The 17,530-nt window shown below is 44.8% G+C and overlaps 1 protein-coding gene across 1 annotated transcript; it reads left to right on the top strand.

Moving 5' to 3' along the window:
• Positions 1–407: 407 nt before the first annotated feature.
• LOC132648293 (phospholipase D A-like) lies at positions 408–17,188 on the top strand. The gene is made up of 4 exons (XM_060369083.1): positions 408–524; positions 2,152–2,238; positions 4,028–4,042; positions 16,542–17,188. Exons 1-4 carry the CDS (start codon positions 512–514, stop codon positions 17,033–17,035), a joined length of 609 nt encoding a protein of 202 aa, XP_060225066.1. The 5' UTR covers positions 408–511; the 3' UTR covers positions 17,036–17,188.
• The last annotated feature ends 342 nt before the right edge of the window (positions 17,189–17,530 follow it).

Below are 17,530 nucleotides of genomic sequence, written 5' to 3'. Positions count from 1 at the left end.
TAAGTCATAAACCGTCAGAAAACAAAACAAAACAAAATAAAACAAAACAAAACTCTGAAGACTGATTTATCCAGCCAGCTTTGCATACATCTCCTCAGTCTTTCCTCTGTCCATGTCAAAGCTGGTCTTTGACACTTAAGAGTCCAGACTATAAAGGCCAACAGTGTGAGGCCATGTGTGGGTTCAACATCCATGAAAGGGTGGATAAGGGGTCATAAAAGGTCTTTCAGAAGCCCCTGCCTCAAAGGAACTTCCTTTGTCTCTTGCACGTTCTGAGACTTTATTATGACACAGGATGTGGAACCTTCAGAGGCCATATCCTGTGCAGAGCTGATCAACCTAAGCCACACAGTTCCTGGGAGGCCCTCTACATCTTTGTCTACGAGGGTCCCCCTGACACTCGGGCTCCCACAGCTCAGAGTCCAGTGGCCTTAAGGCACATGTTTTATCTTGAGCTCTCTCTGAGAAAAAAATAGATGAGGAAGAACTCATTGAAGACACTAACAGGAAAATGACACACCTGGGTAAGAATCAGCTTTCTCTCCGGCTCTCTCTCTCTTTCCTTGATAGCTGCTTTCTCAAGAGCCTTGTCTTGGGGGCATTAACAGAACTGGCTTGCTTTCCTACCTGGTTTCCTGTCCAATCACTCTTCCATTCTGAGTCATTTCTCTGGAAAGATGAGGGAAAGTTGCCCCTGGTCACCTCAGCTCTAGAGCAATCTTCTCCTTTGTTCTATGAGGTTTGAACTCATCAGATGGCAGGCCATAGTCCACCCCCAACCCCCACCATCCTTCCTACAGTACTGGTCACTCCACAATCTGCCTCAGCTCTGAGAAATGACCACTTCATTCCTCCCCACCCAGCCCCTGCACATGGGATGAACATCCACCTTCCAATTGCCCCTCAGGAGCACTTTGGACACTGAGCAAAGGGCCAGATGCTTTCAGGGTCTTCCTTTGAGCTCACCATCCTAGCTTATCTCACTTTGACCAGAGTTTCTGGCTCTCCTGGTGGAGACAAGCTGATGGCTTTAGAGGTGAATTCTCAGCAAATCTCTGAAGGTGGGTTTGGCAGGAGAATGTTCTCACCTTGCCAGACATCTGGAAAGACCCAGAAGACATTTGCCCTGTCTGCCGATTTGGGGGGTGAGGGTGCCCAGTGATGTGGATCCCACTAGTGCTCTTTGAAAGTAGCCCTGACTGTGGAATAATCTACTTCCTTAGTCACCCAAAGTTTGATATTCTTCAGATTTCACTGTCACAGTTTTGCAGTTGCTATGAATGTTTTCCCCTGTCTTTTCTGCTCTATCTTAATTATCAAATACATCTCTGTTATATAAACATAGTGTACATTATCCCCTCAGGTCTGTAACATAGTTCACATAGATCCTTCTTATGTGGCTCACTGGGCAACAACCCCAGAGTCTTCCTCACTGATCAGAAATGTCTGTCCTTTCATGACTCAGATTGATATCACTACCTCAGACAGCATCCTTCCAGGGCCTCCAAAACTTTTGATTGCTTATCTATGCAAATAAAAAAATGGAGTATGCTTTCTCCATGTTTGTATATTATATATAAATGTCATGGATGTACAAATATACTAATATTTATGTTTTAGTCAAAATGGGAAATGTATGCATAACAGGTTAAACTGTAAACACACACAAACATAGAAGTCCCATTATTTTTCTCACACTTCAGAAGACTGCATTGCCAGACCACTGATCTCTCCAACCTTTCCTGCCTGAGAGGAGGACCCCACCACAAAGGGTATCTCTCAGATTGCCCACTTAAAGGAAGGGTTAGAGCCACCACCGTCCTTAGTACAAAACAAAGAGAACAGGAGTAAGAGCTAAACTGGGCTGTGACAGGAATGACACAAACATAAGAAAGATAAATCCAAACACCAGGGTTTTCCATGTGGCCTGTAATCCCCGAGCATGGAAGGCAAAGGCAGAGTCAGTAACCAACACTGGCCTCAGCCACACAGTGAGAGCACAGCCATTGTGGGCTAGGTGAGACCCATCTGAAAACAACAGTAAAGTCAATTAAGAGTTGAGGGAGAAGGGGTAGGGGCAGAGCTACATGATGCCAGCAGTTGTCCCTGTCCATGACATGGCCCAAGCCTGTAGGTGTTTTTTTCTTTCAGATATAAATTGGCCTGTCACCTTGTTTGTGCTGGTACTTGCTTTTCTGGGTATTATGATTGTGAGATGGTTGCGCTGTAAAAAAAATGGTGAGTAACCCTGACAAGCCCCCATGAAAGCCTCAGAGGGAGGGAAGCCAAGAAGCAGCCCAAGTCTGCTCTGCCACCAGAGAGAGCCAGTGTGTCAGAGCAGGCCAACACAGGTGATAGATCTTTCCCTGATGCTGACTCTGCTCACAGTGTGAAACTCTAATGTTCTATCAGCACTGTCAACCAAAACATCAGAGCTAGCAAGAGGAATAAGGACAGTTTAAAACTGTCCAACCTTCTGTGCTTCTGAGACCCAGGAGGAGGCACTAGAACAGCCCTGGTGTGGTTTCCTCTCCCTGGAGAGGTGTGAAGGCATCCCAGAACTGAAGCCTTTTCCAGTCAAAGGTGCACTTCTCAGATGCTGACAAAGCTGCTGCCTCAAACAGCCTTGCGGCCTTGAATTCCCAAGAAACAGAGGAGTCTTCCCCAGCAGTGCTGTCACCCAGCCTGGGAGCATGAGCTCACACTCAGGTCTAACAAGACTGCTGCTTGGCCACGTATGAACAAAACCCCATGAGCAAGTCTCAGGGGAATCTTCAGCCTCTGAACAAGCTCACTCACACTTAGCAAGGTGGCCCAGCAGGTAAAGACTCTCACTGCCAACCTGATGATTTGAATTCCTTCCCCAGGACACACATGGTGAAAAGAGAACCAACTCCCATAAGTTGTCCCCTGATGCCCATAAGTGAGCATCAGATGACAGTGAAAGACCAAGATGGTAGCTCATCTCAGACAGCACAGGACACTGTGGGCCATTTCCTCAGTTGTGCAGGGACCAGATGGGGGAGAAAGTATGTGCTCACTCACTAGCCTTGGGCCCTTCATTTCATGTCATTCCAAGACAAAGCCACCCTGCTAAAACACCCCTCTTAGCAGGAGTCACACTCATGAACAAATTTTTGTTTCATAAAAACCTTTACTAACTTGTTCATTTGTTTCATGAGCAAACCTGGACCACCTATAATACCTGAGTCCTGTGTTTTTCTCAACTGTATTCTCATTAACTTCCTGTGGTCGAGTCCCAGCTTTATACTGTGAATGTCCCAAGTCCCAAAGTTTCCATGGATTTCTAGCTTTACAGAATCCCAGAGTCTCCAGTTTCTGGTTTCTTACCCCCTGTTCCCAGCAGCCTGCTCCATTCTCAGCTATCCATAGCCGTTTGGAGGTGACAGTTGAAAGGCTTAATGCCTGGTGAAGTACTGTGATGGTATCTACTAGGTACTTACCTTGTGCCAAGCAGTGAACTTGGCACTTGACATCTGTATACATACTGCACCTAATCAGCTATTACTGCTAACACACACAGGAGGAAATGATGAACTAACATATCCTATCAAGTTCTTCAAACTAAACCTCCTTAGATGACCCTCAAGCCAGATGCTGAGAAATAATGGCCACCCCATTAAATAATTGCTCTTATTGAGGAGAAAACTGTTTTCTAAAAGGAAATTAAAAACGACTGAGCCATAATGCAATGATCACAACTGAACACTATCTTTCCAAAGATGCAAACAGAAGGATAAGAAAAGATAAGGACAAAAAAATTAAACAGTGAATTTTCAAACTGTTAGGGAGAAAAATGGGAAAAAAAATAGCCTCCCCCAGTGACACTACTGTCTTCAAAAATGTCCCATAGTTCAGAGATGTCACCAAACTCAGTGGGTTCAGAAGAGAATGTGGCAGTCCCTCACTGTCCTTTTGCTAGAACTTGTTGCAGAGTTTAAGAAGTAGCTGTGTTCTTCCTCCAAAAACTGTGTGGTCATTTATTTTCCTGTTTCTTTTTTTACAGTGAAACAAGCTCCAGGTAAGTGGTCTGCTGGCCTCTTCCAGGGTCAGTCCCTGCACACGCTGTCCTTCTGGACCCACCAGAATTTCCTCTTGTTTTCTTTTGAACAGCTTCCTTGAATGTCACGGGTAAATATTTCAGAAAACTCAAACCCTACAGATGACAAATCAAACAATCAGCTGCCTGAAGGTGACTTGCAGTCAGGCATGCTCCTTTATTTTAAATCAGGTTGCTCTGTTTTTAACTTATTTGCAATGGCGTGATTGTGCTTATATTGATGTGCTACTGTGTATAGCTTGTTGTGTGTATATGATGTGTAGTCACCACATCAAAGTAGTTAGCACCCTCATGTCCCCACACAGCACCCTTCCCTTGTTCAGGGCATGCCTGTTATCCTCTGCTGCCTCCTAAAATGTGTAACACTTTGTTGAGCTACTGTCCTTCTAGTACAGCATGGCAGAAAGTACTCCTGCTGTGTCGAGGAGTTTGTCCAAATTGTCACCTTGGGGGGAAATGTCACCTGCTGTTTTCCTTGTTGGAGTTTATAGGTAAGTGGGATTTGAATTAGCAAAGGTAAATCAACTCAGATGTACTCCATTAAAAAATATGGAGGGCCTACAGATGCCAGGCAGAGGAGGGTCAGCAGGAGCCAAGGTGGAAAAAGTCCCTCCACTGCTCCTACGTCTGACCACTAAGCCAGCCTCGTTAGGAGAACCTGAGAGTCTCTTTCTACCCTCACTGAAGAGGACCCGTGGGAATCCGAGCTCTCTGCGCTGGCTTCACCGACTGCTGCAATTCTAAGAACGTTCTCTTTGACAAGTACAGCACCTGCTCAGTGCAGGCCTGTCTGTCTCCAGTTAGGATAGACTAAGGGCCCCCAACTTCCACAATGTCCTGATCTTACAGCATAGGGCACAGTGAGTACTGGGAACATCAGCACGGCACTATTCTCCTGGAAAGTGTCTTGCTAGAGTCAAAGGGTTTTAGCACAGTCAGAATGAAAGGACCAGGCCTGGCCCCCTCCCCCCAAAGTCATCAGTCTGAAGAAGAAAGACATACTTTTACCTACCCAAGGTACAGCCTGAGGTAACCACAAGAATGGGATGGTATCTCAGGGCGGGGCATCTGTGCGGGCACCCCACTGACCTAACATCCCTGAGGCCTCTGGATAGCTCGCTCAATGTTAATCACGTTAGTTAGCCAATCACTCTGTAACAAGCTTGCCCTTGCTGAATGTCATCCAGTTGTGTAACTGCTAAGCTGGGAATTCCTGGTTCTTGCTCAAACTCCAAATAAAAGTTCTGCCTTGCAGCTGCTGGGGGCTCTCCTTTCTGATCCACTGTGAGAGCCTGAGCTTAAGCTGGAATAAAGCTCTTTGCTCTGGCACGCGTGGTCCAGCTCCTGGTGGTCTTTGGGGATCCTGAGATCTGGGCATAACATTTGGTGCTTCTCTGGGATCCCCACAACCAACCCCAGGACTCCTGGCATGTGGAGTGCTCTCTTCATGTCTGTCCATGTATGCCTGTGTCTCAGAGATATTGGTTTTTATTTTGTGTTTCTTTGTGTCTGTGTTCTTGTTTCTGGTGTCTACTTTCTTGGTTTCAGTTTTCTTTTGCAAGGGAGTTGGAACTGGCCCTTGGGATTGGTGGACGCACTGTGAATCCCTCAGCCTGAGCTGTGGAAGATGCTCTTGCCACGTCTTTGGGCGCACGTCAGTTCTCATTGGTTTTGGTTTGGGGAAGAGCCTGGGATCTCTCAAATTGAGTCTTTGGTTCTGGATCCAGCAAATGTTACTGCCACAATTCCCTGGTTGGCCAAGTTTTCCCTGGGAACATCTGTGGCTGTTCATGAATGTCCTTGTCCTTGTCATTTCATGGTGGGTCTTCTTGAATTGATTTAACCATGGGTGAAACTTGAGTTTAGTTTTAGGCCAACAGAGCCATGGATCTCGGCAGCTCAAGCACAAGCCACAGGTCCTCCCTGGCAGAGTGACTCGAACCATGGTCCACAAGCTCTGCTCCTCTAGCCGTTAGCTGTGGGTGGGAAAGAGCCTGCTGGGAAGGCGGGTGGGTGCACAGAGTGTGCATTTTTAGTCCTACAGGGCGGCCACTTCTCTTCTGGGGGTCAGCATGAGAGGGCAGAGGTGAGGAGGCATATCAAGGGATGGCTGCAGCGTGTGGTGCCCAGGCAACACTGCCAGCCACTAACAAAGTGCCTAAAATAGCTGGAGGGAAAAGGAAAGCTTTGTCTGTTTAAATGTGTGTGTGGCCGCTACATGTTCACCTGTGACTGCTCTTAAATGGTCCATATGTTCTATACGTATTGGTTATAGATTAACAGTTACTGGATGTGTTTAAGGTTTAAATTCAAACTCTCGTTTAGAACACATATGTGTGCATATGTCTTTGTAACGTCTGTAGAAACACAGATTTTTTTTTTTAAATAGCAAACTTGTGGCCTCCGTGTAATGTGACTCTGCCATCTTGAAATTGCCATGTGGTGTGCCATGGGGCAAAACAATTACAGAATCTCTTAGTCGTAATGAATTCTGTTTATCATCCTATCTCCTTTTAGACTAAGAAGACAAGTCTCGTTTTAAATTGGCATTGATTTTACAGACTAAATTGTTTACACTGGTGAAATTTGGTTTTGACTTTTAAATTATGGTTATGCTTTGTGACTTCACTCCTAAAATGGGTACTTTATTTTGATATTGCAAAAACAGATTTCTTTTAAAAATGTGTTTAAAGCTGTAAAACATTTTAAAGTTTATCAGGTATTTTGTAATATTATCTTTATGGATATATATATTATAATATATTATAGTATATTATAATATAATATGCATTTATTATTATTATATTATATTATATTATATATACATAATATATAAAGACATCAATATATATATATAATTCTAAATTGTATTTTGGAGCATGCTGTAAGTGTGATTCAACCCTGGTTTGTGAACATCTATTCAGATTAACAGGTTGATCTGAAGTGTGCCTGGCTGCCTGTGTTTTTGCCAGTTCCTGAATGATTGGATTAATGCTGTCTCTTCTGGCGGATAGGTTTGGTATGGCCAGAATAGGTCAAGTGCAGTTTTAAAATTGTTCTACACTATTCCATTATGTGGTTGATTCTAAGACTTCCTTGATTACAATGTTAGAACTTGGTTACGGGAGACCACAGCTGCTCCACAGTGCGTTTGCTGTGGATGTTTTACGTCGCCCACCAAGCCCGTAACAGCATGTGGCTGGCCACCATGTCGGCTCAAGGATAAGGAGTGTGAAGCCGTGGTTTTACCACCATCTTGTTGATGGCTGCCAGCTGTGTTCAGTTCTCTGTTTAGTGGGAAGTGAAACTTTCGTCCTTTAAACTTTTGTGGTTCAGTCTTGATGATGCGATATAGTAGGATCAGCAAGACTTGCCAGTCCCTCTGTGAACTGTATGTTTGAAAGCTTTGCCTTGACTTTAGTTCAGAAGTATATTTAAAGTTATGCTAATGACTGCAGTTGGTTACAAGATTGAGCTTTACCTAGTCTCTTGTTTATGTTTTCAAGGTTAAGCCTAGGATAGGTAACTACAAAGTTTGCCTATATAAGATCTATTTAAAATAGTTATGGTTCTAAAACACTTAACTACAGAATATGCCAGAATTAGAGATTATGGCAGTCTGTGTTACAGGGTGCAGGTTAGAGTAGGTGACTAAAGACAGACAAAGAGTACCTCAAATATGCTGGCCCTCAAGCTTGTCAGAGATCTGCTGAATATGGCATCTAATGCATGTAGGTTTTACTATGACACAAAGTCCCAAAATTTTGGCAGTAGCTCCCCAAGGTCTCCAAAAGGATTTGGGCACAATGAAGATGACTTCAACTCTAGATTGGGGTATGCTCACCACTAGGCGATGCTGCCCCAACTGGCCCACCACTAGGGCCCTAACTAAACTGTGGACAAAGCTGTGGACACCTGGAGTGTCATTGTTTCACATTGCTGAAGGCGAGGTGAGATCAGTTTTGATATTCTTTTCCAACAGAAACCTTTTCTCATCCTCTGCGCCTGATGGCCAGACCACCTCTGCTCGTGATGCCATGAAACCACAGGAGTGAGGGACAATTGCCTAGAGGGTGGACTGACTAGTCATCTCTGTCATCTTGACTGGTACATAGACTGATACATTTATTTAGCTTATAATTTATTCTTCTCAGGTCTCTGATAACATTAATGGCTAAGCTTAACTAATGGTAGTTTTGCAGCTAAAGATCAGACAATTAGATCCACTGTTAGTTCATTGGTCAATTAATTAGCAAGTTACAACCACTAGGTGCTAGATCCCTTATTTAGAAAGGCAAACATGTTTGCCTTGCTCACAGGTTTCATGTTAATTGCCTATGTCTTATGGTGAATAACTGGATAGAAAGATGTGACGTTTATGTTAGGTCTGAGGATATGAAAGTTTAAGTTATGAGGATCTAAAAAACTTGAGGCTCAAGGAAGATGTTCCAGGGTTGGTAAATGAAAGTCATGAAGAAAAGCCTCTCTAAGAAGATGGTTCAAAGTTGGTAAATGCAAGGAAGGTTGGAGGGTCTAAATAGGTATTTTAAGGTTGGTAAATGCAAGCCGTAAAGTGTTTGTGGGTCTAAAAAGGCGTTTTAAGGTATGTGAAAACAAGTTGTAATGATATAAGAAAGTACTTTAAGGCATATTGAAAATGGGAGATATTTCAGATTTCTCCCTCCCTCTATGCTATTGTGCTTGTGTTGTTATAAGATTTCAGAATTTCAGAGTTGCAACACTGACCAATAGAGTTTCGGAAAGATGATGGAGCACTGATTGCTTATTTTCCAGTCACAAGCTAGAGATTTTAATTTCCTTTTGGTTGTCTTCTGGAGATAGACTTAAAGGTGCTTCTAAATATTCTAAAAACATCTCTGTCTAACGTGTATATCTCTGACCCAAAAGCCATAGCTTTTACTAGGTCTTAGTGGCATGAGTCTACTCCTGCTGTCTTGCAGACCCCTGTTATCTGTGTTTTCTAAAGTATGGATCACAATACAATATGCTTCCTTTTGTAAACTAAAATTAATATGATTTTCAGGAAATCAAAAAGTTGTAAGACCTGAATCTGCCATAGTTCAAATGGACCCAGATGAGTTTTTCCTTGCTCTTGGGATGCCTAACATTCCCCATTTACTAGACAAATTTTAACTTCTGTCTCTAGTGTAAATTTGTCTCGGCAGATTTTCACCTGGCTGACAGGCTCCATTCAGGGGTCAGCTATGGACTGTAAGCTGAGATCTGGAGTTGCTGAAGGCCGAAGTAAACCATTTCAGCCGATATGATGGCTCCCTATCTCTTCAACTGGATTGCTAATTAGATGGTTCCCCATTTGCCTAGCTTTTTACGAGCCGTTCAGCCTTGCTGGGTCCCCAATACATCCAATGTAAGCCTGAAGAAGTTACGGGAGAAGTCTGTCTGCCTTTATCCTACCTAACAGGCTGACATGCTAAGTCAAAAAGGTTCCCTGGCATAAAGAACAGGTTCTTATATTGTCAAATGACTCGATTCCAGAAAATTTGCCCTTAGTTCTGTTTCTTTTAGTCATTCTTTGTGCCCCTTGCACAAATATGTCTTCCATTACAAAGTCTCAGTGCTAGCCCTTGGACCCATCTCAAAGATTTGAGGGTGTATCCTGTTTGAAGTGGGAACGAAAGGACCAGACCTGACTCCCTCCCCTAAAAGTAATCATCCCCCAAAACAAAGCCATAAAATTACTTACCCAAGGAACAGGCTGAGGTAACCACAAGAATGGGAAGGTATCTTATCTCAGGGTGGGGCATCTGTGCGGGGCACAGATCTGTGCTGATCTAACATTCCTGTGGTCTGTAGGGAATTTGCTCAAAGTTAGTTTTGTCAGTTAGCCAATCACTCTGTAGCAGGCTTGCCACTGTTGAATGTCATCCAGTCATGTGACTGTGAAGCTGGAATTCCAGGTTCTTGCTCAAATAAAAATAAAAACCCTGGCAAGCAGCTGTTTGGGCTCTACTCTCTGATCCCATGCCTTGGTGACAGTGAAGAGACCAAGCAGGGGCCTGAATAAAGCTCTTTGCTCTTGTATGCATAGTCTGGCTCCTGGGGGTCTTGGTGGAATACAAGGAAGACTCACAGAGTGAAAGATGAGGAGAACCAAGTCCTCAAGTTGACCTCTGACCCCCACATGCACACCATGGCACACAAGTGCTCAGAGAGGGGGACAAATAAACAGGGACACCTGCTACCGCCCTGAACCTCCCGGACCTAGCTGCACTAGAGCACCCCAGTAACTCACAAAGTTCTGCCCCCTGGACTAAGTGGAATGAAACTGGCAAACAGAAGTTAGAGCTGTGTAAGCTCTCCCGACTCATCAACAGAAAGAACACATTTTCCACTACATAGACACAAGGGAAACAGGAAAAGTCCTGAAAATTTAAGTAACAAAATTGGGGGCAAAAGCCAGAGAAACGGAGTTTGTCTGCACCCTACGGTATTTCATTTTCCAGTGAAACTAACAAAGGGACAATGACTCATCCATCACTTTTCCATCCTTTCAAAATGACTGTTACTGTAAGAAAAACAACAGACCCCAAACACTCTTAATGAAGGGCTGGGAGGGTCTCTTCTCAGCCCAGGATTCCTGTCTGGAAAGAAGTTACCGTTAGAATTCTGCTGTTGTCACCCCTGTTGCTGCTGTAAGCCCACACTAACTGTCTGTGTTTGAATTTTAGCCCCTGTAGCACTACCTATCTGTAAGTGCATTTTCTTTTCATTAATCCGGTAGACTTAGGGATCCCAAAATGGGCAGAACGCTGTTCCTCATGATCTCGGTGGGATGTTTCTATTTATGACTACCTGCCCCATCCTCTTACTAAGCAATCTGTTATGATTCACTCGGTAGAAAGATAAACACATGATAGAAAGTTGAGAAAAAAATCCCCCAAACGACATTTTCCTAACAGCTTTTTTGGTAAATTGATTATGTAATTATTTATATTTCATGTGCATTGGTGCTTTGCCTGCATGTATGTCTATGTGAGGGTTCTGGAGATACGAATGGTTGTGAGCTTCCAGGTGGGTACTGGGAATTGAACTTGGGTCCTCCAGAACATCAGTCAGTGCTCTTAACCATTGAGCCATCTCTCCCGCCTGAAGACAGCTTTTCATAAGAAATAAAACTTCCCATGCTAAGGAGGACAATACAACAGACACAGAGATGGCCAGGAGGGGTACAGGACACACTCAGAAGGTGGGAAGGAGGGGCTGAGTGCAGCCAGCTTGAGGTCTCTGACTGCTCTGCAGGAACCCTCCTGCTGGCTGGGAAAAGGGAGCCATGCACAGGGCAGCCAGTCACATCAGAGCAGCCCCTGCCTTTAGAAAACGCCCTGCTCTCACCTTAGACAGCTTCCCTGGGGGAGGTCTGGTGCCCACAGGAGAGCAATGATTAGCTCTGGGTTAGAGGGGAGCAAAACAAAGAAAGAGCCTTGTTTCAAATATTCTGCTAATGTGTTTCTGTTTCATGCCGTCCTGCCAGTTACTCCGTGCCTATTGGTAAGTTCTTTATTCATCTCTTTCTACATTTCAATATCATTTGAAACCTTTCCCAGAAGAGATTCTGGATTCGTGTCCTCCAACGCCCTTTCCTTCTCTGCTGTCTAGAACCCCTCGAGTGCTGAAGAACTTACTGCTGTGCAGTGACTAGCCTGCACTGACACGGAACGGAGACTGCAGATGAGCATGAAGGCCCTGTAGGGCGGGGTTCACTTATGCAGAGGAAACTTTAAGGATAATTAGTCTGACTTTTGATAGAGGTCCTGTTTTCATTCTCCACTCGCCCTTTAGAAACAAATGCCACATTGCAGTGAGGGCCTGGTGATTTCAGGGTGCTTGTGATTCTGTCTGCACAAACATGCCCTAAGGAGTGATCCCAAACACGGGGCACACGTCTCCTTTACCATCATTCCTGCTGGAGGATTTTAAAGAAATCCTTCACCACTAAATGCAGAACCTGCCTCCACATTTTCTGAAGAAGTGTGTGCTTCTGCACTTTTCAGTCCTCATCTGTCTCTCCCAGCCCAGTCTTAGCTTTTCATGTGTCAAGGTGACAGTCCCCACCCACTAGCAGGGGAGTTGGTAGTGCTCTGTGACAGCAGCACCTGCTTTTACACACGGGATTGCTGATGCCAGAGGCCGCTAGTCCTTTGGACGGTGCAGTATGCTCTCCAGGAGATATGACTTAATAACAGAATGATAAACCCTGCCTGTTAGTACTGAGGCACCTTCTCTGTAGGACGCTAGGGGGAGCCATGCCGGGAGCCTGGGTGACATTGTCTCAGGAATTCACCCCCTTCCAGCAGCTTTCTAGAGCCCCCATCCCCACAAAGATAGCACATTTGTCAAATAATTGCAGTTCATCTCTTCCCCTAAATGCCCTGTGAGCAAAGAGGAAGCGTTGGCATTGCCCATAACCTCTATGAGATTGTTGTATGAAATCGTTCTTGGCTGCGCACTCTTAGCTGAAGATCAGCTCCTGCAGTGGTGCTAGTGCCCACAGTTTTCATGAGGTTGTGGGGTCATTGATTTTTCCTCAACCATGACGTGAGCTTACCACACACCAAAAAAGAAATCATAAAGACACACTAAGCAATCGGAACCTTGAAGGACATGATGAAAGGTAAAGAATAGAACAGTCAGCGGGAGGACTGCTGGGAGGAAGGAGTTTGCTGCTGAGCCGGGCAAACCCAGTTCAGTCCCCAGACTAAACGGTGGGAAGTTTTAGATAGGCCCAGACCACCACACACACACACACACACACACACACACACACATGCACACACACACACACATGCACACACACACACACACACACATGAACGCATACATAAACATAAACAACACACACAATTAGTAATCTTTAAAAAGTTCTTTTCTATCTTCTGCTATTACCATATCATGTCTAGAATATTTCTTCTCCCCCAAGTTCTTCTCAAATCACATTTAGAATGATCATTAAAACCTAGAGAATGTAAAAAAAAAATAAAAGTAAAACCTATAACCAAAGCTTAGAGACACGTTTACAATGGGCTTCCTGCAGTCTATGAGGGATGGTGGTTCTCATGTAGATGAGATGTAAGATGAAGAAAATTAAAAAAAGAAAGAGGCTTATGTTAGCAACCTGCCAGTCTCCTAAAACTCATGACACTTTTCACTTGGAAAAGAATCACTTTTTTGAATTTTATTTTGTGAGGGGAAAAAAAATGTCTATTACTCTCCTATAACTGATCCAACAGGCCATAAATATGCCCTGAGTATCTAAGTCATTCATGGGGTTCAGACCAGCTAGGAGAGGGTAGCACATTTTTGAGGGATAGAAAGCCTCACTAAGTCCTTTCTCTAGTCATACAAGGGGGTTTTAAAGGGAACCTAGTACATGCTTCATTCTAAAACTACTGTGTTTTCTTTTTCCTTTTAAGTGTTTGCTCCGTTTGGCCCGGGTAAGTCCAGGTCTTCTCTCTCAAGCCTCCTCCGGTGTGGGTAGCATCCTTGGCCTCCACCTGCACTGGCCCTGTTGACATCTGACCACTGAACTCGGTGGCAAATAATTTTCCATCCCGTTTCCTCCACATTTCCTAGTGTAGGTTTGAATCCTTTTGTCTGTCTGCCTTCCCTGACCATGTGTCTCCCATCCCTCAACCTTCAGTATTCTCTGAGACACAGTCTTGAAATTAGGGCTGTGGAGAAGCCCGCACCATCCTAAAGAGCTCCCATTTCAGGTCATAACTGAAAAAAAAAAAAAAAAATTAAGGCTAGTGAAGATGGGAATGCGGCCTGTTACGCCAAAGAGCTGAGTTTACATGCAGAGGAAACCAAGTGTCCAACATTTAAGCCCATGGGCCTTGGACAGCAATGACACCACTTCCACAGTGCAGAGGCCTGGGGCTTGGAAGGAATGAAAAGCCAGCAGCAACTGATGCCATGTTTGCCTTTCTCTCTTTCAGCTTTCAGATCCCGGAAATTCAGTAAGTTTGCATCACGCCCTTGGCCTCCCTACTCCTATGGTTAACACCCTGGAGTTTGTGTTCCCAGATCTTCTTGAGTTACCAATTCTTCTATGTGCAAGAATCATTATGTGTTACATGGTTCCCTCTGGTTTCAGTTGTGGGTCCTTCTTGACTGTTTTCCTTTTGTGTAAATATAATGTCTTGTTTGTGATTCAGTTATGTGGAAGAGCACACGTGCCATCATGTAGTCGAGAGGTTCTCAACCTGTGGGTCACGACCCCTGTGGCAACCCTCTATCTCCAAAGCATATTCACATTACCATCCATATTAGCTACACAATTGCAGTTATGAGGTAGCAATGAAGTAATGTTATGACTGGGGGTCACCACAGCCAGAAGAACTGTATTAAATGGTTGCAGTGGTAGAAAGGTGAAATCACTGAGACAGTCTGTCATAAGGAGGTTGCTTCCTCTCTGCTGTGCTCTGGCAAACTGTTTTCACTTAAATGAAAAATCCTGTCAGGTTGACACACATTCCAAAGCACAATGAGGATTTTGACCACTGATCAACAATGCACACTTTCTGAATTGATTAGGAGAATGGGGTTTAAACTGAGTCGTGGAAGAGTGAGGAAAGACAGGAAATGCATGTGGCCAAACCTGGGTGACCCTGACATCACTAGTCTGAGACAAAGTGGTCTCCTCTGTGGGCACAGCTGTGGATGGCCATACTCTCTGGGTGGGGGATGGAAAGAAAGCACAGTGCTCAAGAACAGTCGAGGCTTTTTCAGAAGGCCTGAGTTCTGATCCCAGCACCCATGGGAGCTGCACCTCCACAGGCCTCCTGGGCGCGCACACACACACAGACACAGACACACACACACACACACACACACACGGCACATCCTTTCACAGACAAAAACACATAAAATACAAAATTAATTTTCTCAAGAAAAGCTGTTGGAAGGTGGGTTCTCTCAGCTGAGAAAATCCCTGTGGCCACCTCTTCCGTGTTTTGTTTTTAGCCTGGCCTCCTATGGGTAAGTTCCTCAGCTGCTCTCACACACTTGGCACCGCTCTCAAGCTTTCTGCACTGCACGCTTCTCCTCCCAGAATAGATGCACATAATGCTAAGGTCACATCAAATGTTCCTCTTATTCAAAGTCTAAGGCTTCCAGCATCTGCTTTGGGGATATTGCCACAGGGGGGCTGAAGTGCTAGAGAAGAGCACTAACACCCGCCCTCCCCTCTCAACACCTCCTGAGCCCCAGTAGTTCTTAGAATTCATCTCAGAATTTCCCCCAGGCTGGAGAGCTGGCTCAGAGGTAAGGAGCACTGCCTGAACTCAGGTTCAGTTCCCAGCAGTTATCTGTACTGAGATCTGCTGCCCTCTTCTGGCTTGTAGGCACACATACAGGCAGAGTGCTGTATAAATAAAAAAATAAATACATCATTTAAAAAAAATCTGTAAAGAAAATTTCTGTTGCCTTAATAAAACTACTTTATTTGACAGTCAGGAGGTAGTGAGCCCCTGTACACACTGAGCCCCAGCAAGAACCCTCACAGTTTAAGTTGGCAGTTCTTTTTACTGATGAGGGAGAGGGGAGGGTTTACAACACAAAATCACAAATTTCTTACCCAAAGTGAACTGAGTTTGATGAGATCACACAGAAATCGATGCACAGAAGGGCTGGTTTCCCCACACTAATTAAAGGAATCTGAAGTTTTGACGACTGAGCTAGCGTGTATATCCAGCAGTGTCCAGCTTACCTGGCTGCTGTAAAAAATGGACCATTTAATATAATGTTCAAAAATGGATACTGGGCTTGTAATTGATAGCTTCCCACTGCTCCTGCAGAGGTCCTGATTCCCCATGCCCACCTGGTGGCTCACAGCCATCCAGAACACCAGAACAGGGAATCCTGTGCCTCCTCTGGCCTTCAAGAGCACGGCATGCATGTCATGCCCTTCCACCAAAAACACACACTTAACACAATCTACAAACTCATGGAAAGTGGCTGATCAGAGTGTGATAACACTTGCCGAATATGAGCTATTGCTATTATTTTTAAGAGATAGTTGTTTCTTCCCTCAGTAATTCCTTTCAGTCTTCCCAAGCTACAAACTCCCTATGCCCCTAGCCACCCTCCATTATCCTAAGCTACTGAACAAATGGCAAGTTCTTCCCGTTACATTTCACCTTCCTCTCACCCGTCTTCCAATTTACTGAAAGGAATCCAGCGTTTTGTCAATAATATCTACATTTTATTATTGGTCATCAATGTCTAGGTTACCTAAGACCCAGGTCACATCAGTATCTACACTGTGATTGTCATCGCTTTGGATTCGGGGGAAAATCTCCAGTGATCCTCAGTTTGTTGGTTTTAAGACATAGAAGGGAGTCAGCCTTGGGGGAGGGAGAAAGGAAATACTGGATACCTGAATGACGTGCTTTTGCTGTACACCCAGTTCTGTTCCCAGGTGTCTCGGGTCGAGGAAATCCCCCAAGGACAGCTTCCAGATGCCAGGTGACAGATCGCGCAGAGAACAAGGACACCGTGTTGCAGTCATGTCGCAGCGAGTCCTTTACACTGCTGCGCCGAAGTGATTCGGCGAACAGAGAAAGAAGAGGGAGCCTGCGGAGGGGCACCTGCGAGCCTCCAAGGAGACAAGAATCTCGAGTGCGGTTTGAATGCGTGCAGGAAGTCGTGTGTTGTGAAGCTGCGCCACCGCCACCGCCACCTTGCAATACAGAGCCACCCCCCTGCTGCCCCCCAAAGAAACAGGAATGTGTCCAAATCTGTATACCGGAACCGCCACCATGTCTGTGTCCCAGACCCATGATTACACTGTGTCCACCAGAACCCCAATGCCAGGGGGGAGGACAGCAGCAGCAGCAGCAGCAGCAATCAGGACAGCAGCAGCAGCAGCAATCAGGACAGCAGCAGCAGCAGCAGCAGCAGCAGAAGAAATAGCCTGAGCAGGCAACGCCAGCACCTGTATATTAGACCTGTTCGTTTTCTGCTCTTCAGAAATCTACCGTTACTAGACTTGCTCACCACTAATTTCATCTTCCAGATATCGCTCCATAAGAACATTTATACACACATCATCCAACGCAGGAAGACGGTGTTTTCTGAAATAAAATGTCTTTATTAAATATCCAATAAGTTCCCTTGGCAGTATTCTATCTCTAACTTAACCAGCTGACCTTAACATTCTGATGGTTGCAAATGCTCTATTAGACATAAATGTGTGTGTATATATATATTTACATGAGAGAGAGAAAAAAACCAGAGTTCCTGCAACCAAGTAGTTTACAACAGAAATGCCGACAATGTAAACAGTCCCTTTTTTTCTTTTTTGGTTTTTGAGACAGGGTTTATCTCTGTAGCCCTGGCTATCCTAGACTTGATTTGTAGATGAGGCTGGCCTTGAACTTACAGAAATCTGCCTACCTCTGCCTCCCT

Source organism: Meriones unguiculatus, chromosome 16 (assembly GCF_030254825.1).
Source record: "Meriones unguiculatus strain TT.TT164.6M chromosome 16, Bangor_MerUng_6.1, whole genome shotgun sequence".
Lineage (NCBI taxonomy): Eukaryota > Metazoa > Chordata > Mammalia > Rodentia > Muridae > Meriones > Meriones unguiculatus.
The sequence above is the reverse complement of the archived record's forward strand: the minus strand, read 5'-3'. Positions and strand labels throughout refer to the sequence as shown.